Here is a 12,291-nt window from a genome sequence, read left to right on the forward strand (position 1 = left end):
ATACCACTAAACACCAAAGCGACAACTGACGAACGTACTATAAACTTTACCAATATGCAAATAGGGATATGCATATGTAAATGTGCAATTACAAATAAATCAAACAAATAATATATTGTATTTATTTCCCACCCAACCCACTTTGCCCATTCCTTATTTATGTTGCGGCAGGTCAGCTCAGGTCGCTAGATCAGCCCTCAAAACAAAACGAAAAACCAAATTCGGTTCAAGCGGATAAAAACTATAGAACTCACACAAGCACAAGTATGTGAGAATACATGGCACACACACATTTACGTAAACTGAAATCTCAAGCAAAATCTGTTTACAATCATATATTTTGGAGTATTACACCTACACACGTACATGCTTGCTGTCCGTCGACTCGTGGCACGTCATGAGTTGGAAAAATATCACTGATTTGAGGGACTCTTTATCACGGATCAAGTCCTTCCCATTCCTACACGACCCTCCAATGAAGGACATTCGAGATTAATACTACCTAAACGATTATTTTATTGATAACTCATATGGAATATATGTAATGAAAATATCTCATAGGATATCAAAAAGAAAAAGTGGTTTTTCGTTTTAATTCCTGAGCTTCCCGGCACTTGGAGCAGGATTGACGGCGGGTGCTCCTCCTACTCCGCCTGCTACTCCGGCTCCGCCATTGTTCAACAGTGCGGTAAGTGTCGCATGGGAAGAGCTCAGAGTGGAACCTGCCACCAGTTTGGCCTTGAGGGGTGTCGTCGTGCTCCCCACAATCTGACCTTGCAGACATGGAGTAGGCGAAGCAGCTGGCAGCTCCTTTAGTACCGACTCCTCAACGGGGAGCGTCCCAGTCGTCAGTTGCTGTTGTTGCAGCTGTGGCTGCTGCGGTTGCGGCTGTGGCAATGCTCCTTGAAGCAGGGCGTTCCTTAGATGACTGTTATTTGCCACCGTGGGCTGCTGTGGTTGTGGCTGCGGCTGATTGGTCATAATAAATGAGTTGGTTATTAGTCCGCGGCTTTTGATGTTCAGGTCCACAAAGAAGAGCCGCATCTTGTGTATCATCGGATCCGGTACGTTGAAAGTCATCATCAGGGTCAGATCAACGTTGGGTTTGTTCTTATACAGATCGTGGGCTTGGTGCAGTCGGCAGACCTCGTCGTGGAGGAGAAAGAGGAAACGTAAGTGGGTACTCTCGGCGGGAATAATGCCTCTAGCTGCTAGCCACTCTCGATCCTCGGCATCGGGGAGATAGCGTATGAGTTCCGGATGCTTGCTGGCCAATCTCTCCTTGCCATCAGTGCCAAAGCCAAACGCCAAATTAGCCTGCACATCCAGTACAAATTTTGTGCTGGTCGAGATTTGGGCAGTGTTCCAAAAGATTTGGCGACGCACGGGCGTGGGTAAAGCTCCCCCCAATATCGGAGTAACCATGCGATGCTGCTGCTGTTGCAGTGGCTGAACAGTCTGAAGTTGTGCCTGTTGTGGAAACATCTGCATTGCCTGCAGAGCCGGCATCTGATTTACTGTGGCAGCTGTGCAAGGCATGGGCTTGGTGGCGCCAAAGCCCAGATTGTTGGCAAACACTTTGTTGCCGATGGTATTCTCTTGCGGTTTAGCCACACGCTTCAGGGCCAGACGATGTTGCTCGGACACTCCGGCTCCCAGACGGTGCTGGCGCACAAAGTTCGTGTACTGTGCCTTGGCGTTCTCCAGCAAGGCACATGACGACATCTTTTGCAGCGTCTCCTCATTGACCGACTGCTGACCCAGGTTCTCCTTGATGTTTCCAAATGCGGGCTTAAAGTAGTTCTACAAAAAATAAAGAAAATAATAATCAGTCATCAGCTCGTATCTGCATTATGCATGCATTATCCTACATTCATGTAGCGTTTGATTATCTCATTGACTTCCGAATCAAAGGATTGCTGCACGCTGATGCGCAGTAGCTCCAGAGCTCTCATGGCTGACTCTGCACTCCCACCACCTTCGATGTTTTGCGAACCGCCGAGACGCTGGCGTATTCGCTGCAGCATAGTCTCTGCCATATCTGAGGTGGTCACATATTTCTAGAGAAAATACACAAAATGTTTGTATTATTACGATTTCCCATTCATTTGACTTTTTTATTTACCAGAGGCTCTGCTTCCGTAGATGGTAACTCGGCAAGCAGGGATAATGTGAGTGAGGTGGTGGCTTCTGGTGCCTTTTCTTTATCTGGTTGCTTTTTTGCCCCCTCTTCGGGGCTAGCAACGCGCGTATCCATCGAGTGCGTGGACTGGTTGGAGCAGTCGGAGTCATCCGAGGAATTGACTGCCTGCAGTTGCATTGCCGGGGAAGAACGTTGCTGGACATCGTTTGCGGTTGCCGTTGGGTTGGCTAAAGAGCCTCCCACATCAGTGGGAATTTTCCAGCTGCGCTGAATGACCATATTTTTAGTTTATTTCTTAATTTTTATGCTGACTGCCCAAGGAGCGGACCTAAATCTTTGCTTTTGACTGCATTTTTTCCCTGGGCGGGAGCTAAGCTGAGTCCCAGGGCCGCGTTGCTAGTGCGCAGTCGCAGGAAAGCCACCACCAAAACCCACACCACCGCCCGCTCAACAGTCAACAGCTGACGGCGTTTCTTCACAGTCCATGTCCAGCTCTCCCAGTTCCAGCCGGCGCTGATGGTCGAGCAGAGACTTGAGCCCGGCATATTCATCGCTCTCACCGTCCTCCTCCTCTTCCTTGTTTGTCTCCATAGAAGTCTGGGGTTCATCTCCTTTCTTCTTTTTTGATTTCTTCGCAATCTCTTTGGGCCGCTGCTTCCTCAGCTGCTTTAGCTTTTGATCGAACTCTTCCATATACTGAAGTACTAGTCTGGGCTGGTAGTCCTCGGGGGCTACATAGTTGCCATTCACTGGCAAATCCACCACATCCGGCAGCATGTAGGAAAAAAGCCAGCAAACCAGGGGCGTTGTTCCGCACACGTAGCTGGCCTCCTTGTGGTAGAACAGGAATCCATCCAGTTTGGGTTGATTCTCCTGCCATATAGGGTACTTTTGGAGGATTTCCTCTATCGCAGAAGCGTCCTCGAAGTCATAGTGATTCAACAACACAAAAGACTTATCGTTGCGATCCCCCTTTTGTGCATAATCGTTCTCCTCGAAACGGGCCCGCAGCCAATAGAACCGGAAGGATGCCTCGCAGTCCTGAAGTGACTGCTGGCCAAAGGAAAGGGCATCCAGCACGTGAAAGGTTTGTGTTTCTTCATCATACACACAGTCCAGCACCGTTCTGCACTTTTGCACATGACTATCACCGGGCAGCAACGTACGCAGCCTCATGAACTCCCTTCCTGCCTTGTTGTAAACCTTGGTCTTCCCATTGCTGGCTATGACCATACATCTCCTGCCGACCGGGCACGGGACCAGCAGCCACTCCCCTAGATTATCCGGCTTGTGTCGCAGCCACTCGGAGAACTGAAGTCTGAACGGCGTTCCCTTGTCGTTGGCAGGCTGCTTGCGATGTGGTTTTGGCGGGGTTTTTTCTGCCTTTTTTATGGGCCGGGCTTCGTCTTGGCCCTGTTGTCGCCTCAGCTTTTGTTGCTTCAACAGTTCTTGCTGTCGTTGCTTCTGTTGTTCGCCGCGATCCAGCCCCTTTTTATATAAATCCTGATAATTCGAGCACATTTTTGACTACTTTCCTTTGCTAGTGGTGGTATTCGTTAGCCGGTTTGTGATGGGCGATACTTGCATATCTCGTGTTTGTGGGAAGTATTAAAAATGTAATCTCCTGAACAGAGACGCAAAAGCAGGTTTTTTCGAATTTGATTTTAATTAGTTCGCTTATTGTATTTGTATATTTTATTCACAGCTAACTTTACTAATTTTCAACCACTGTCACGTTTTGATAGTTTTCGTGTATAGATATCGATGGCCTTGTTATCGGGGATGATAACAGCTGTTCAACATATAAATTTCGCATTTGTACCGGCATTTTAAAGAAAATACAATCCAATCAAGGTTTAATTACCTTGATAAAAACATAAAACATGAATAAAGCCTCGCGACTCTTCTGGCCAGCGCTGGTCACTCCCAAAAATGCCGTCGTCAAGCAAACAGAGCAACTGTCGCGAAGTCAAAAGGTATTTTTACTTTTAAATGTGTTACGAAAGAATTTCCAGCCAAGAGCTCTCTTGTTTTCAGCTTCTAACCGAATTGGGCCTGGTCAAGTCGGGCAGTAATGGCACCTACCAAATCATGCCCATAGCCCAGCGTTCGGTAGACAAGCTATTTGAGTTGGTTGACAGCAATATGCAGCGAGCTGGTGGGCAAAAGATCAGTCTTCCGATTTTAACGCCCACAGGGCTGTGGAAGAAGACAGGACGACTGGAAGGCGACATATCAGAGTTTTATATGGTGCGAGACCGCAGCGGCAAACAGTTTCTCATGAGTCCAGTGCGTGAGTGCAAGATGGGGTGGCTTACTTCTGTTTATACATTACTTAAATCTCACCCATAGACCCACGAGGAAGCGGTGACTGCCATGCTGGCCACGACAGCACCTATTTCCTATCGCCAATTGCCGCTACGCCTTTACCAAATCGGTCCCAAGTTCAGGGACGAGCTGAAGTCACGCTTTGGCCTGATGCGAGCCAAGGAATTCCTCATGAAGGACTTGTACACATTTGATGTCTCAGAGGAGACAGCCAGGCACACGTACTCCGTGGTTAGCGAAGCCTATGACCGGCTCTTCAAGCAGCTAGAGGTTCCCTTTGTAAAAGGTGCGTATAGGCTACCGCTATTACATGAGATACCATTTAGTAACACAATCGATCTTTCAGTGAGTGCCGCAACGGGAATGATGGGTGGCAGTTTGTCCCATGAGTATCACTATGTGTCACCAGTGGGTGAGGACACACTACTGCAATGCAGCTCCTGCGGCTTTGCTGGGAACGCAGAGGTCTTGGACTCAACCGTAGCAGCCTCCACAGACTGTCCAAGCTGCCGTAGTGCGCAGCTCAGTCAAGTACGTGGCGTCGAGGTGGCCCACACCTTTCTGCTCGGAGAGAAGTACTCAAAACCACTGGGCGCCACGTTCCTTAACACATCGGCCAAACCGCAGTCCCTGGTAATGGGCTGCTACGGCATTGGCATCACACGCGTACTCGCCTCCGCCCTGGAAGTGCTGTCCACCGAACAGGAGCTGCGCTGGCCCAAGCTCCTGGCTCCATACGATGTGTGCCTGATTGGGCCGAAGCAAGGCAGCAAAGAGCAACAGCCCGCGGAGGCTATAGAGAACGAGCTGCTGCAGCACATAGGACAGATCTGCGGTGCCCAGGAGTTGCTGCACGACGATCGCAAGGAACTGACCATTGGCAAACGTTTACTGGATGCCAAGCGCCTGGGCCACCCGCTAACGATAGTGGTAGGAGCTCGGGCTGTGCAGCAGGAGGCCCCCAAGCTGGAACTGCACGTGAGCGGCGGCGAGAAAATGGAGCTGGAGTTAAACGATGCCCTCAAACTGGTGGCGGAGCATAGTCGCCAAAAGAAGTGCCTGCTGCAAGGCAACGCAGTGACAGTGCAGGATGCAGAAGCGCCAAGGATAAGTCAATCGGTTGGCCATCAGCTTTAGCTTTATGTAATAAAGGTAACAATAACACAAAACATGTCTACAACACCATCTCGCATCCAGGCTGATTAACCCGCAATCAGCTTTGAGCTGCTCCCCCGCTACTGCTCCTGCTCCAGCTGCCTGCAAAATGGACTAGTGCTCCGCATAGTCGGGCTCGGGTATTTGCGGATAGATCTGGACCTGCAGCTGGGGCTTGCGTGGTGGCGGCGGTGGCTTTGTCACCATGCTCGTGTACGACCAGGGCATCTGATTACGCAGCTCCTCGCTCACTCGCGGATTGGCCGGCGGCGATGGATACATCTCGCTGTAGCGGTTGTTGAGGGCCGAATTAACCGCCAGCTGTTGGACTGCTGGCGAGGGGGCCCGCGGCAGTGGCGACTCCACAGGTGGATAGTTGAGGCGATCAGGATGAGCTTCGGTGGTGCGATAGGTGTTGATATCCGGCAGAGGGGACACCACCTCCCGTGGAGCTGTGGGCTCCTGCTGCTGCTGCTGTTGCTGTTGCGGTGGCAGGACCATCACTGGCGACTGCAAAGTGGTACGATCTCCGGCCCTGTACTGCTGCGAGTCCTGGCGCTGCATTTGCTCCGAGGGAATAAAGATCGGCAGCGGCTTGGGGCGGATCTGTTCCGGGTACTGGGTCTCCACTTGATACTGCTGGGGAGTCTCGGGCTGCAAAGTCTCGACTACGGTTGCCTCCACCACGGCTGCGGCCACGGGCAGAGGTGTGGGCTGGCGCGTTGGAGCCTGGCTCCTGGTCACAGCAGCCGCCTTGGAATTATTCCGCGCCATTATTCCAGAAATGGACAGACAGAAGCTGGCACCGATGATGTTCAGCAGCCAGATGAGCACCAGGCGGCAGCTGAGGCAGAGCAGCAGAATGGAAGGCGTCGAGAAGTAGACACCGAACGGCTCCAGCAGCGAATAGATAACCTCGACCACGGCCGATTCCGTGCTCTGATCGACTTGTGCTCCAATATAATCGAATGCACCGTTCAGCGACTATCAAGAGGAATAATTTCAGTGTTAAATCTTTGTTGTGTGTTATCCCAGCAGTATTGAGATCTTACCATCGTGTGGCTGAGGTCAATGCCGTGATACACGCTGGCCACCACGTCCAGGATGCTGCCAGCCATCACGGCCAGGAACCAGGGCCAGTAGGCGGCTCCAGCGATGAGCTTGGTAGTGCGACTGCACAGCGTGAAGATGATCAGTAAGGAGGTGGCTATCCAAAGGCCACTGACAACCGCATAGGTGATCATGAAGATGTACTCCCTATGCGTCACATCGTACGACTTTTCCCAGTCCATATCCAGCGTAGTATGCTGGCCGTTCATCATTATATCTGGGTCGCCACACTCCTGCTCTGTGGAAGGAGAAGAGACGTTCAATTACGATTCGGGAACTTGATATAACTTATATCTTGAGATCTTACCGGAAAAGTATATCAATTCCATTGCAAACTTGAAGGGATTCGAGCTAAAATCCTCCACCTCATGGCACTCTCGGAAAGTAATGCCCCAAATGGACAGGCCCAGATAGACGACTCCCTGAACCTACAAGAGCGTTACGTTAACAACAAGATAAGTGAACAGTGAACAGTGGCGGCCCAAGCAGCAGCAGTTACTTATCTGCGGGTGCGACTTACCAATATAACGATTGCCATGAAGAGTATGAAGCACTTGGCAAACCCATTGCCAATGCTTGCCATCTTGTTGGGCTTGAGGCTGAGTTTGTTTTGCTGTGTGTAATGCTCCTGGTGGAATCCGAATCGGTTTCCTGACTTCCTCTTGGTGTTGTGCAACCTCTGATCGATACTCCTCCACACACCTTGGGGCTATAAATTCAATTAGAAATTATGATACAGTGCGTCACGATCAATATCTAATCAAGTTGATTAGTTCTGAGGGATTTTGCATATGGGTATATGCGTATGGAAATGCTTTTCAATCATTCTTCAGAGTGTTCTTTTCCTTTCTGCACGTTCCATGTTATGGGAAACGCAACGCGGCAACTAATCACCTAATCGCGGGATGGTGGCTGAATCACCTGGTGGGGAATAACACTTGATACGCAGCAACAGCAACAATGTCCATAAACTATGGAGTAAGCCTACAGAAAAGAACCAGCCATACGTTTAGTGTTATCTTCCTCACCGATAGAGTTCTCGCGCTGCTCTTTCTATTGCTGTGGACTGGTTGGGGGCGATACGCGTTCGCCGGCTGCTTCCTTCGGACTGAACGACGCTCCGGGCCGCCTAAGCCTTCAATTGAATGGCCATCGACATCGACGGCACCCACCGTGTCGCTCTGGTTCGAGTTCTTTTTGGCTCCGCTCGGCTCTCTCTCTCTCTCTTCGACGATGATAAGATAAACCTAATGAAATTTTAAGGGTTACACCTGTTATCAAAATGGCAGGCAGTGCAAACCGCCAGGGACAGAGGTACTCTGTCTGACTCTCTCTTTTTCTGTCTCTGTGGACTCCTTGCCCAATTGCAGAGTGCAAATATTTAGCCCCGCGCCACGCACTGATTTTGTAATACAAATTGAATGCGTGCGAAGGCCTTATCAGTGAGGCAACCATATAAATTGTTTACTTTATCTTTTGTCATGTTATTACTTGTACTCGTAGCACATACAGATCTACATATAAAGCGGGGCAAATACAGGCACGCAATGGCATGACCCATGCTAAGTAAATAAATAAAAGAGGCACCAGCCAGAACCGGAGACTGAACCAGAGACGGCTGCCAAGGAGGCGGAAGTGTCTTCCGGTGACAAGAAGATCAGCCCATCAGGGAGCGACATTTCTTTATTTTATTTCTCTTGAATTGCAATTTTTAATGGTTTTATTTCCATTCCAGGCCATGGCTGCACAGGCAGCGGCGCAAAAGGCTGCTTTGGCCACCATTCAACAGCAGCAGGCCCAAGCCCCCTGCTAAATAAAAGTAAAGACGAATTGACAGGAACTCATAGCTGATCGAATACCTATCAGAGCTTATAAAAGGGGAAATACTACTTGTCGTTAGTCATTTGGTCATGCGGAATGGTTCTTGCTCTCAAAGAGCTACCCCTGGATAGCAGTTCGGGTTTTCTTTATCAATTTGAAGAGCCTCAGGCGTGTTTACTACCTGTTTTACCTATTTTGTATAGAGGTGTCTTTATCGCGGATGACTCATGGGGAAGAATCACCACGTAAATTTTATATAACACTCGAGCATTCGTGTGCTCGTGTTTTGATATACAAATGCCGTTTATGAATGTACCTATTTGATAATAGAATTCCCTTGCATTCTATGAGTGCGCAATTGCTGAATGAAGGGTGCATTTTATACTGCTGGTTCCACTTCAGATTTGAGTAATTTATAATTCAGTTAGCCATCCCCATTAACACCCACTGCGGGAGTACACGCCCCACAATTTCACAATGTTTAATCAACCCAATTAAGTTCCACGATCCACGGGCACATCCATCCGAGTATTTGCATTTTATTTGCACATCTACGCGAGGTTTTTCCCGAGCAGAGAGCTTTCTGAGATTCTGAGAACGTTCGCCTGCGCCCAACCCACCACGCCTTCATGCCTCAGTGCTTTCATTTGCTTCCATTGTGGAGTCGGAACGGAGTCCCATTCCATTCCCCAATGCTGCATCATTGTTTAAGCCAATAATTAGCGTCTCAAATTTGGCAGAATCCCCCGCCATCCCCATTCATCCCCACGTACCGTAAGCGTAGAGCGTGCGAGAGTTTTCTGTGTGAATTGGATATGCAAATAAAGAAGCGAATCTCTCGCCGATCGCCGATCTTCGGATCAAATCAAATCACATGACTTTAATTGAACTTCGAGTCGGGTGTCATAAATACATATGTATATGTGCGAGCTGTGAGTATGAGAGGGGGATGCTGGAGATGGACTACAACTAGATGGATCCACGGGATCAGGAATGTCCTAGACGCGAGACGATAGGATTACGGGATCGGCCTCCACCTCGGCCACCTTCTCCTTGAGCTTCTCCTCGTCCTTCTTCAGCTTTTGGATGGGCTCTTCTGTGGTGGCAGCAGAAGTGGTGGATGAAGACTCTGTGAGGGTGGTGCTGCTGCTGCTCTTCTCCTCCTCTGTGGTCTTTGGGGTGTCAGCTGCTGTGGTTCCCTCAGTGGTTGGAGTGGGAGCTGCGCTAGAGCTGGAACTGGAGCTGGCGACGGCCTCCTCCAGGCTCTCGAGGGGCGCTGTCGATGAGATCGTTGTCTTGGTGATGCTGATCTTAGTCTGTTTGCCATCGTTGCTATCGTTGTTCGAGTCCTCTTGGATGGTGGCCGAGATCAGCTTGGTGTGGTGCACCTGGAAGGTGGGAATCAGGGGCAGAACGCCGCCATTTTGTGGCTGCACGGAGACATGATCGATGATCAGGTGTGCGGGCACACCATTCTCAGTTGCGGGCACCTTGCGGGTATTCTGCAGCAGAATCTTGCGGGCCAGACCATCGGCGGTCGAGGCAGGGTCCGATGCCGGAGTGGACTCGTCCGAGCGCTTGGTCAGAGCATGTTCCAATTCGTCACCAGCCTCCTCCTGGCCGGGATTCACCTCCTCCACCTCGCTGTCGGGGGCACTGGCCGATTGCACGCTCAGGGCGGACTGGAACAGACTGTCCTCCAGATCCCCAATCAAACCATGGAACGAGATTTGCTTGAGTTCGGCATCAGGATTCGCTACCACATTCCGCTTGACGACCTCCTGCTTCTCCTGCGGCTGCGAGATGGCCACAAAGCCGGGAAAGATGTCGTTCAGCTGGAAAGGGGCAGCCAGACTCGTGGCTGCCAAGGTCGCCAGCAACTAGAGGCGAAAGTAGATTATCCAACCTGCAATCTCCATCTCCTGCAATCTGGGGGCTTTCTACTCACTGTGGACAAAAGAGTGCACTTCATGATCGGTGCTGATGGTCTGAGAGTTGCGTTGCGTTCGTCTCGGAGCCCAGATCGATAATAAGTTTACAGCCGCAGAGCGGGTGAGTTTTTAAAGTTTTTCGCCGTCGAAAGTTGCGGATCGTCTAAGCTTTATTATTCCGCTCAGTTAGCACTTGGAGCGTCTCCCGCGAATCGCTGAACGAACTCGTTTTGTGTGCCTGCCTGTGCGTGTCTGTTTCTCCAATCCAATTCTTCGCCAGTGCCCAATGCCTAGCCAGCCGGCTGCAAGTTCTCCTTAAACTTATTCTGTATTCCCTTGGATCTACATATATTCTCGTGTTTCAAGGGTAATGCTCGGCTTAATCTGCCAAATTAATGGTAAAATATTGAACCTTCAAGAGTGGCTAGAAGAATGGGTTCAATTAGTTGAAATATATACCAAGGATTCAAAGAATTGAAGCATGGGACAGAAATTTTTCGGAAATACATTCATTTGCATTTGTTGATTGTCTTAATTGCTGCAATTAACATATATTTACTAAAATAAATCGAAAACTCAATTCCAAGAAAGCAACCAAAAATAAAAACAGCGTTTGACACTCCTCAAATGACAAGATTTTTCAGCTAGAATGGAAAAATAACCAATATACTCGTACAATATGTGCATACGCGTATATCCAGACACGCGTTGGGGGCTCCCCAATGGATGCTAAACAGAGCAGCGAAAGCAGCAAGGAATTTAAAGATATATCTTAAATGTGGTGCCTCTGCCACTTTTTTGGGGCAAATTGCATTTACAATTTGGGGCTCTTTAACACTTCATAGTTAGTGCATTCGATAAAATCGTATTCCATATGATATCTAATCTGAGATCACCAGGGCACAGAGCTCATTTATGGATATCTGGATATCCAAAAAAATGTGCAAATTAATTTCGAAAATTTTCCGCTGAAACAAAAAAGGTTCACCCCCTTTCTCGGGTGAAAACTTGCTGAGGGAAACGCTGCCGCCCGCCGGTGGGAACCGCAAAACGTGTACTGCCAGACCGATCCAGCGAGAAATCAGAGATCGGAGACCAGAACCAGACCAGATCCATCTGGGATATCAGTCTTGAATGGAAGTCAAGATCGGGCTGGTTATGCCAGAGCTTTCGGCGGCTCTAAGCGGTTAACTATAGTGTGAAGTGAGTTGTATATTATTTCAGATTCAATTTGATCACAACTTTATGATGGTTTTTGTGCGACACATCTTTGTGGATTCTTCCAGCACAGAGTGAAGGCTTCACTCATGAAATTTCACATTAAGTGCACGCGTTTTATCGCATTTCCCAGTCTACGTCAGAGAACGACGTGTCGTATGCGTAATGTTAGCGACTTTGGCAGACAGTCGCGGCGCGTGTCCCCAGACCACATGCAATCCGATCTGGAGGTAGTGCGTCATTGGAGGTGCAATGTTTATGGACTTATTTTTGGTCAGTATCGAGAGCAGTAAACATGCTGATCGATATGGATGGACTCGCCTCCCAGTGGGCGACGATTTTGCACCAAGCTGAGATTTGCGTAGGCAGCCCCCTCCCTCCCTGAGATTCGTTACACGGGACAGTCCCTCTCGGACACGCTCCGAAACGAGCACAATTAATTAGAGTCTGGCCCCGGGATTGGCGATAAAAACAATAACAGCCTCTGTGCCCCTTCGGCCACCCTCTTTGCCTTCGGGCGAAACGGAAGCCAAGTCCGGTGGCTGATCTGCCTAGAAACTGTAGCCATAGCCCCGGAGTGGCAAA

General features: G+C 49.4%; 5 protein-coding genes across 6 annotated transcripts; 1 reads left to right on the forward strand and 4 right to left on the reverse strand.

Annotated features, from left to right (window-relative positions):
• Positions 1-496: 496 nt before the first annotated feature.
• LOC111081180 lies at positions 497-2,436 on the reverse strand. Its single transcript, XM_022377170.2, has 3 exons — positions 2,126-2,436; positions 1,872-2,060; positions 497-1,803 (listed from the first exon to the last, which is right to left on the reverse strand). The coding sequence occupies exons 1-3, from the start codon at positions 2,420-2,422 to the stop codon at positions 592-594; spliced, it is 1,698 nt and encodes a 565-aa protein (XP_022232862.1). The 5' UTR covers positions 2,423-2,436; the 3' UTR covers positions 497-591.
• A 141-nt stretch (positions 2,437-2,577) lies between these two features.
• Positions 2,578-3,848, reverse strand: LOC111081183 (snurportin-1). The gene has a single exon (XM_022377174.2). The coding sequence runs from the start codon at positions 3,662-3,664 to the stop codon at positions 2,591-2,593; it is 1,074 nt and encodes a 357-aa protein (XP_022232866.2). The 5' UTR covers positions 3,665-3,848; the 3' UTR covers positions 2,578-2,590.
• A 36-nt stretch (positions 3,849-3,884) lies between these two features.
• On the forward strand, positions 3,885-5,651 carry LOC111081181 (probable proline--tRNA ligase, mitochondrial). 2 transcript variants are annotated; one of them, XM_022377171.2, is made up of 4 exons: positions 3,885-4,119; positions 4,181-4,432; positions 4,496-4,757; positions 4,818-5,651. In XM_022377171.2, the coding sequence occupies exons 1-4, from the start codon at positions 4,027-4,029 to the stop codon at positions 5,606-5,608; spliced, it is 1,398 nt and encodes a 465-aa protein (XP_022232863.2). In that variant the 5' UTR covers positions 3,885-4,026; the 3' UTR covers positions 5,609-5,651. The 2 variants fall into 2 exon arrangements, with proteins under 2 accessions (XP_022232863.2, XP_022232864.2); XM_022377172.2 differs by lacking the exon at positions 3,885-4,119 and having other exon boundaries at positions 4,345-4,436.
• Positions 5,592-7,876, reverse strand: LOC111081182. Its single transcript, XM_022377173.2, has 5 exons — positions 7,765-7,876; positions 7,257-7,445; positions 7,044-7,164; positions 6,679-6,974; positions 5,592-6,610 (listed from the first exon to the last, which is right to left on the reverse strand). The coding sequence occupies exons 2-5, from the start codon at positions 7,317-7,319 to the stop codon at positions 5,741-5,743; spliced, it is 1,350 nt and encodes a 449-aa protein (XP_022232865.1). The 5' UTR covers positions 7,320-7,445; positions 7,765-7,876; the 3' UTR covers positions 5,592-5,740.
• A 1,537-nt stretch (positions 7,877-9,413) lies between these two features.
• Positions 9,414-10,612, reverse strand: LOC111081179 (pinin). Its single transcript, XM_022377169.2, has 2 exons — positions 10,506-10,612; positions 9,414-10,437 (listed from the first exon to the last, which is right to left on the reverse strand). The coding sequence occupies exons 1-2, from the start codon at positions 10,527-10,529 to the stop codon at positions 9,556-9,558; spliced, it is 906 nt and encodes a 301-aa protein (XP_022232861.2). The 5' UTR covers positions 10,530-10,612; the 3' UTR covers positions 9,414-9,555.
• Positions 10,613-12,291: the final 1,679 nt, after the last annotated feature.

Source organism: Drosophila obscura, unplaced genomic scaffold, assembly GCF_018151105.1.
Source record: "Drosophila obscura isolate BZ-5 IFL unplaced genomic scaffold, ASM1815110v1 contig_1, whole genome shotgun sequence".
Taxonomy (NCBI): domain Eukaryota; kingdom Metazoa; phylum Arthropoda; class Insecta; order Diptera; family Drosophilidae; genus Drosophila; species Drosophila obscura.